Consider the following 8,984-nt stretch of genomic DNA (forward strand, 5'->3'; position numbering starts at 1 on the left):
TGGTATTTAATGAATTTTTAAAAGATTTTTTTTATAATTTTTTTACTTTTTAGGTGTATTTATGTTAGATGTGTCTAAAAAATAAAAAATTTGCATAAAATATTAAAAAAATTCAATAAAAACAAAAAAAATACGAAAAATAAGAAAATAGAATTTTCTGAAAACTATTTTTAAAAAATGAAAATCAAGCAAGCTGAATGATAATAATTTTCTTTACATGTTTCACATATTCTAATACAAACTAGACTGACCACCATCTCTGAAAAATACATATAACCCCCTAACAAAGATGGGTTAGTATTGTCCTAGTTGTGGAATACTACATAGAGAAGGGACAGAAAGTATTGAACTTGGAACTTCATTACACTTTGAGCAAAACATTCCATTCAATTAGCTATTCACTAATATAAAGCAACATAATATGAACATGTTATGCCTTCAATCTTTACGTATTTCACAATAAACTTTACAAAAAAGAAGGGAGAAAGGCTCGAAAACTGAGGGACCTCTCTCTAACTATTCAGCAGCTCGGAAAACAGTCAACAATGACAGAAAGAGATTGATGATATCCAGATACAGAGCCACAGAAGCAAAAATGTACTCGTCGTAGGAATAACGCTTGATCAGGTTGTCTGTATCGTATATGATGTACCCACAAAATATGATCGATGCCAGACACCCATAGATCATAACAGAGATCTTACCCAATGGAAAGAGCACCTGCAAGAAGTGAAAGCAAGAACTGAGATTTTGAAACCCAACAACCAAGAAATGCAAACTCATCAGATCAGTGACAAAAGAAAGACATGGCAAAGACATATCTGTATATACCTGAATCAGGGCAAAGATAATGAGCACAAATATAGCCCCAAACAAGAAAGGCCCCAGAAAGTTGAAATCATGGCCTCTCCTTGCGGCCCAAAATGTGTACAACGTGAGACTTATAACCACCGCAGCCGTTAAGATTACAGATTCCAAAATAACCTTTTCTGTTACCAAATGAAATTACACAATTTGAACAATCAAACAACCGACATAACCAACGAAAGAAATGAAATATCCTCCGAGTTTGTTACTTCTTCCAAATCATTCAAGTAATGGAAAATCAATATTTTACAATATACAAGCCAAAAGACATCCAAGAAATCAGCACCTATGTTACCTAAAAGGTGGATCGTTCCGGTACGTGGAACGGAAACGGGAACGTGGTACGCTACATGCTCTAAAATGTGGTACGATAAGGATAGACTTTTATATATTATACTTAAGAATTTAAGATACTTCTAAAGTAATTTTTTTTTTTTTTTAACTATTAGATGTCGAATAAAATGTAATATTTCTATGAGCATTATGACCCATTTTTTGATATTTGTCTTGTCAAATTTAACTCACCTTAAATTTTAGTTCATTATATTTGAATTTTTTCCTCCTAAGATAACATTTAAGGACATATATTGAAAAAAAACTTTTGGAATCAGTTTGGATTATTAAATTTATCGTTTTGGAACGAAGGTATACCATGTTTCGAAACGTGCATACCAATACGTAATTCACTAGCGTTTTCTAGTAACACAAATCAAAACAACCGTAGCATGAACAAGAAAGCACCTAGACTTTTGATAGTTGTACTACTTTCAAAACAAGAATGAAAGATTTTACAATTAGGTTTATTGCAACGTTCAATTAAACTCCATTACTCTGTAGTAGCCAGTTGTTTCATCATGATGTAAGTAAGAGATTAATAACCATATATACTTTATCCTAAGATCACACACCACAAAGAGTGAGCAAAAATCCTAACAAAGCAACAAGTCCATACAATATCTGTTTTCTTGGATGATCAATTCACGCCTAGCTGAAGATTCTTAGCAAAACCTATTACTCAAGTTATCCTATATCCGCTTCTTACATTAGAATTTCCTCTTTGAAAACACCTCAATTATCTAGTTAATGTGAAAATTATTATGGGATTAAAAAAACCCTCAACCGCAAAACAAATTATGAAACTTAATTCAGGGTGTTACCAAATTGGGTTCCACTTCACACCCAATTTGGATAAACTTGAAGACAATAAGACTAAGGTTGATTGAGTTAGGAACAATTGCATATTAAAAAAAGAAAGCAAAAGATTAAGATGGAGATTGCTTACCATTGGTAAAAGCACAGGTCAAGCCCACTATAAAGGCAAGACTAACAGTAAACAACCCAAGGAGAAAATAGTTCACAGGATGTGTCTGGTGATAGTAATACAAAGGGCACAATACTGCAACCACAAAAATCAAAACACCTATAAGCACCATTAAATTCCCAAGATTAGAACAAGTAAATTCTGATAGGGAAAAAAAAAACAAAGAAGAGTACCTATGAAGGGGGTGATGATGATTATGATATAGAGGGCGAGGCCGGCGGCGGTGGTGGAGAAGAAGAGAGCGACAGGGCGGACGGTGACGACGACGGCGGCTACGGCGATGGTGATGAGCAATTGTAGAGACAAAATTGAATAAATCTTGCGAATGAAGGCCCACCGTAGCTCCGGACTCTCCAGCATCGTTGGGTACAGCGGGCTCGCCCCCGCTTCTACGTCATTTTTCCGGTGAGGCGGTGTTTGCCACATATTCTAAACAAACAAGTTTAACCCTGTCTGTGAGAAAAAAATCAGAGAGAGAGACAGAGAGTGTGTGCATGGGATTGTTGTTTACTGGGTTTGGAGGTTTGGGTTACTTAATGGATGGAAAGGGTGAGGGTTGTGGGGAATTAATGAAAGAGGGAAGTTGTTCGGTGCTTGAAACTTCTTGATTCGTCTACACGCGTGAGGAACACGTGCGTAAATATTTTCATTACCTTGTATTGTATGTATGTCTCCCGCTAACCAATGCCCCCACAACCCCTCACCAGCAAACTGTTTATTATTTTCTGATAATGTTCTTTCTTACACTTTCTAGTACTTTCTTTCCTCTTCACATCTTCTTGATCTTACTAGAGTTTCGCTTTCTTTTGTTTTCTTTTCCTGAATTTTTTTTTTTTCTTTATTTTTCTCGGATGGAACAATGAAAGCAATGACTCATGAGAAGTTATTTGGTGTGTTTAAGGTACGATTTTGTGGTACTTCCAATATATTTTGAATACTAAAATTTGTAAGATTTATAATTTTGTGATAAATGATTAATGAGTGACAGGAATATAGTAATTTATGAATAATTAAGAGTATATCCACATAACATCCTTAAACCAAAAAATAATTTTTCTAACATCATCTATTTATACCACCCAAAAAATAAATAAATATGACTTCATTCATTCACAACAACATGCATACTACTTTTGACTTGCAAGGTAAAGTGCAGAGGAATATGGATAACAACGATATGATCTTTTTTTTATTTTTTTATCAAGACTCAAATTAACTTGTGCCATTTAAAAAAAGTGTACAAGTTAACTTGAGTGGGTTGTTCACTTCCCATTTAAAATTTATCAATTTATTTGTATGTGTATACAAATTACATTACACTTGCTTTATACACAATCTATATCCCATATGCCACCCTTCTCATTTTTGTTGCATACTTTTCTTAGATTAATTGTTTTTATATTAATTTATGAAAAATGATTTGAATAACATCTGTCATTTGATTAGTTTGTGAGTTTTGTATTGAGAATTGAAATAAATAATATATTCTTTTAATTGAAATTGTGAAAAAAAAAATAGTAAAACATCTCTCTCTAATTTTGGATAGTAGGAGACGTGCAATATGCTTTTTTTATTAGATAAGATCTTTCAATAAAATTTATTTATAATCATACTAGAGAAATTTCAAAAAAAAATCGTGATAATTGAAATTTCTATGTTGGGGTAAAATTTTTCTATGTCGAATTTTCTGTATGAGAATGTTAAGAGACCCTAACTATTATAAAAATATTATATATAATTTATCTTATAAAATCTTACTGTTAGAGACCTTAAAAAAAAATTCTTAAAAAATAAAGTTACACATTTTTATTCTTTTTTTTTTTTTCGACGTAATGTATTTCTATTCACCAAAGCTCACATAAATTGCTGATTTGGAATGCCAAAATATTCATCCAACTAGCCAAATTTTGAGGATAGGCAAGTTGACGGTAGATTGAAAAATTATCAATCCATCAAGTATCATTGGGTTGATTTTTTTTTTTTTTCTTCCAAAATGACCTTGCACCTTTTTTTTCCCTTCTGTGGTGTGTTAAAGCACATGCAAAAATTAAAATTTGACTAGACTTTCTCAAAAAATATTTTCCATTAATGTGTCAATTCTCTAGTCAAATTTGATACTAAAGTGACAAATGCGAAAACTAGACAATGCTTGCTTTTCTTCTCTTTTTCTTTTTTTTTTTTTCGCTAGATGAATACGAGAAAAAAAAGAAAGGAAACAAAAAACCAACAATATCCAACCAAAATTACAAAATAATAAAAAAGAAGGGCTACTCCACAATAGTAATGCTGTTAGTCCAACTCTACAGCTATATGGACCGAGACTGGAACACCCAAACCACAGAAAGAGATCCAGAGAAATTGACTTAGAAAGCCCAACTAGGCCCAACCCAATTGCCCACGAAGCAACGAATCAAATCTAAAACCCATAGTTGGCCCACTTGGAAACACAATGAAATCCAAGATTCGGAAAAATATTTTTACATCCAATTTTTTTCTTTTTCTTTTTTTAAAATAGAAAATATTTATTTTAAAATTCAGATGTGATAATAAAATTGAAAACATGAGCTGCCATTCTTAACTGTTCAATATATATATATATATATATATATATCGGTTTTTTTTTTTTTGAAATATAGAAACATTTTGTAATTTCTAAGCTATTTGGATGTGAGAGCATGCCTATCAGTTTACTTAAATTTTATCTTAAAATATTATTAAAAAATTCATTCCCTATTTTAGAAATCACTTTTTCATCTACCTTTTCCAACAAATTCCATATTCTTTCTCTATTCTATTAAAATAATCTTTTTAATTATTTTTAAATTTAATATTTTTTTAATAATAAAATAATTAAACAATATACAATAAAGATAACACTGGAGGCTCAAAAGGCAACTCCATATATTGAAGAAGAAAGCGGCAGAAGTAGAAACCAAGGACCGGACGTTCAGGGGGTTGGCCGGCCGGATGTCTGGGTGGACGACCGGCGAAGTAATTTTTGCCCATGTTGTTTCATCTGGGACATCCGGGTGGACGACCATGGTCAAATATCAAATATAAGGGAGGTACAATGACTCCCTATAAATAAGGAGTGATTGTTGCAATCCTAAATTTAAAGGATTATATAAGGGATCTGATGGGAAGGATTTTTGAAGAATCAATTCCTTATAATAGCAAAAAGCTATTATAAGGGATTTGATAGAGATGCTCTAACTTGACAATCAAAATGTTTAAAATAAACTCAAGCTTTATTCATTTCTCCAGAATATATATCATAGCAAATTCAAGAGAATTTTAAAAAATATGAGAATTTTATATAGCTTTCATGATGTTATATTAGTTTCAAACCTGAGCAACAATTTAGAAATAAACACCATAATATTACTCGGCTACAAAATTTAATGGTATCATGAAATTATTTGCTTGGCTACAAATTGCTTCATTTGTAGAGTCAAGTGAAGCCCATATGAGGCCATATTGGGCTTCTCATGATAAAATATGGTGACTTGAAAACATAATGATGAATTCAAATTAATCCAATACTTGGAAAGAAATATTCAGCATGCAAGTAATTTTTTTTCAGAAATCACTGCCGAAAATAACACTAGTGATATAAAAACTTAGGATAAATTTTTTTAGGAAGAAAATCCAACAAGATACGTAAATAAATAAATAAAAACTGAGTTAATGTGACTTGTCATTCCGATTTGTTCATAGTAATTGGAGGTTTGTCCACAAAAATTGCAGAAATAACATAGTATTTAGGCTATTCAAAATTAACTTAGGTATGACTAAATCCAAGCAATATTCGTTAATCTGATAATGTATGCACCTGAAACATTTTCAAAGTATCTCTCTGAAAATGTAAAGAGAGAATTTTCATACAAATCCCCCCCCCCCCCCCTCCTCCCAATCAAACATTAGTTAAATTTAAGTACTTAATTATTGCAATTAAAAAATGAGAAGTCAAAGTGAAATTCACCTAAAAATTTAAGTGAAAAGTGTAATATATTACCCTTTTATAAACAAAATGTTTCTTTTTTGGAAGCCAAATATAATTAAATTAAGTGACTACAATTATTAAGGCCAAGTTTGGAAAGTCCTAAATAATCCATCTTTTTATCTTTTTATCTTTTTTTCATCACATCACCTCTCTACTTTTCTGCACATCTTTTCGTAAAAAGACAAAAAGTACACTTATTTAGATCATCCCAAACAACCCCTAAATCAATGTAACAGGAGGATAATCTCCACACAAAATTTTAAAAGTAAGGAATCAAATTATTAAAATAGAACTGGTGGTGTAACTATACACACGCACAAACTAAACCTTCTAATCCTGATGGAAAGGGATAGAAGTTGTACAATTTAAATTGTTGAAATAGAATCTATTATGGATTTCACAACCTGGACAACAGTTTTATTTTATGCTAAGAATGAAATTGACACAACTACTTTGTTCAAGGTATATCTTGCGTTACTTTTGTCTCCAAGTACAATTCTTTGCCTTCTGATGGGGGAAAGAATAACCAAAAGAAAATTGTATATAGTTTATTTGAGCTAATATGGGTTGATTTTGATTACCAACTTTCCTAAAGCAGAAGGAAAAATAAAAAAGAAAAAGACAAAAAGAAAAGAAAGCTAGCCTTGAACAAAGTAGTTGCTTCAAGGCCATACAAAAAGTATAATGTATAGTAATTAATATAGCTAACATGAGCTTTGTCTGTAATTATCAAATGCTCTAAAAATTTAAGCTAGTTTTGAAAACTTCCCTAACACCCCTGAAATTAAGGATAGTGAAATCGAGGACCTTTTATGAGTCCCAAAATTATAAATATTATCTTAACCACCCACTAATCTAAACAAAAAGCAAAAATTTTTAAAATATCCAATCAAATATTTCATCGGTTAGAGTGGCAAACAGATTTACCCAACGACAAGCACTGACCTCTGTGTTTGTGCACTTTTTTTTTTTTTTTTTTGAATACAGAGGTTAAATGGAGTTCAAAATAATAAGATTACATAGTTGAAAAGGATATTATTGTAAACAAGCTTGATTATGCAAGATTTATTAGTAATTTTTTATTTATACTTTGCTGTAGAGTTTTAGAATTTTTTGGTGATTTATTTCTTCTTGTAAACTGAATTTTGCTAAACAAGAAGATCACCTTTTATCTCTTTGAATTATTGTAATGATTTTTTAGATCTTAATTTATGTAAGTACATTTTTGGTATTTATATATTCAAACAAACATTGTGTAGATACTAGAAAATTAAAAAGAACAAAAAAATATAAGTACTTAACATTTTATCCTTTATTTGTTTTAATTTTTTTTCCCCCCATAAATATGTAAAGTGCACCCATGATCCTTCATTTAGTGATTTTTTTTTGGTTGATTTTTTTCATCTTTGTTGATTTTTTAAATTTTTTTAAAAACAATTTAGACTTTTAGAATTTATTCGACTAAACCAATCAAAAAAGTTTTTTTTTCTTTCTTTTTTTTTTTCTTTTTGGTGAATAAAGTTCACTAAAGGCCAAAAAAATAAGAAAAAAAAAATCAAATATTAGTTTTTTTTATTATTTTCATGATTTTTTTTTAATTAATTTTTTTTTCAACTTTCTAGATTATTCTATAATAGATATATTGGAAAGTAAAAACATTTGACCCCCAAAAAAAAAAAATCATAAAAAACATTAAAAATATATATATAACTTTCTTAGCAGAATGAAATGAAGGGATCATTTGAATTTTTGAACATGGATACTCTCGATTTGATTAGACTTGAGTCTAGTAAGGTTTTAACTTTCTAAAGATATGTAGCAGCATCTTCAAGGATATCCTGAGGCATTTTCGTTAGTGCAACTGGTTTTTTCCTCCTTCAAAAGGCTCTCCATTAGAAGAGACAAAATATCCATTTTGATTTTGGCTCTCCACAACTAACTGCCCTTCTGTGAGAGATAAAAGGATTTCTCGCTAAAATTATTTACTCCCTCCATCTAAAATTGCTCCCTCAATCGTTTGAAAATATATTTTTTTAAAAAATAATTTAATTATTTATATATTTTTAAAAAATATTTGTAAATGTCACGTCAACATATGCAGCATGCCATAAAAAATTATTTGTTCATTTATATATGTTTATAATATTTTTTTTAAAAAAATTAATGAAGTTAGTTTGATTGATTAACTAAAATAAAGAGTATAATTTGAGTGTATACTAACTAAACTGATTAGGCAAAATAAAAAGATACTTTTCTATGTATTTTTGCAAGGCATTTTGTCTCTTACTCGTGGAGTTGCCCTAAGAGAGTGAGTTGGCTTGTATAGATAAAAGAGTGTATTAATTTGAAAATCTTTCTTGACATGCCAGCAAGAATAAATTCTCTCTGATTCCCAAATGATTATTCGGTAATCTGAGAGTGTGGTGCTTCATGTTAGTATCATTGGTGAATAATATGAGTAGCACGATTTCATATTGAGTGATTGAAAAAAATGAGTCGAAGCCATGTAGTAATTTTTCCTACGTGATTTTAAAGTGAACCCAACCATATGGGTGTCGTTTGGGAAATGGATTGGCTTTTTGATTTTTTTGATTATTTTAGCTTGGGTTAAAAAGTTTGGTTTGTGAATGACTTTTTGACTTTTTTTGTGAGAGAAGAGTGTAATGATTATGAGTTGGATGCAATGTTTTATTTTTTGTGACTAAAATAGTCTATTTTGCCTTTTGTGACTAAAATAGCCAAAAAAATCCCAAATTACTCTTCCCAAACGGAGTTATAGTAACACAAACTCCA

At 30.5% G+C, this 8,984-nt stretch overlaps 1 protein-coding gene across 1 annotated transcript; it reads right to left on the reverse strand.

Moving 5' to 3' along the window:
* Positions 1 to 342: 342 nt before the first annotated feature.
* LOC114273546 (protein LIFEGUARD 2) lies at positions 343 to 2,910 on the reverse strand. Its single transcript, XM_028215355.2, has 4 exons — positions 2,362 to 2,910; positions 2,150 to 2,263; positions 832 to 989; positions 343 to 720 (listed from the first exon to the last, which is right to left on the reverse strand). The coding sequence occupies exons 1-4, from the start codon at positions 2,612 to 2,614 to the stop codon at positions 517 to 519; spliced, it is 729 nt and encodes a 242-aa protein (XP_028071156.1). The 5' UTR covers positions 2,615 to 2,910; the 3' UTR covers positions 343 to 516.
* Positions 2,911 to 8,984: the final 6,074 nt, after the last annotated feature.

Source organism: Camellia sinensis, chromosome 14 (genome assembly GCF_055761805.1).
Source record: "Camellia sinensis isolate YWXY chromosome 14, ASM5576180v1, whole genome shotgun sequence".
NCBI classification, from domain to species: Eukaryota; Viridiplantae; Streptophyta; class Magnoliopsida; order Ericales; family Theaceae; genus Camellia; species Camellia sinensis.

Coding starts and splice junctions, on each gene's coding strand:
- LOC114273546 (XM_028215355.2), bottom strand. CDS start 2,614: ATGTGGCAAACACCGCCTCACCGGAAAAATGACGTAGAAGCGGGGGCG. Junction 990..2,149: donor GACCTGTGCTTTTACCAATG/GTAAGCAATCTC, acceptor ATTTGGTAACAG/AAAAGGTTATTTTGGAATCT. Junction 721..831: donor TTATCTTTGCCCTGATTCAG/GTATATACAGAT, acceptor CACTTCTTGCAG/GTGCTCTTTCCATTGGGTAA.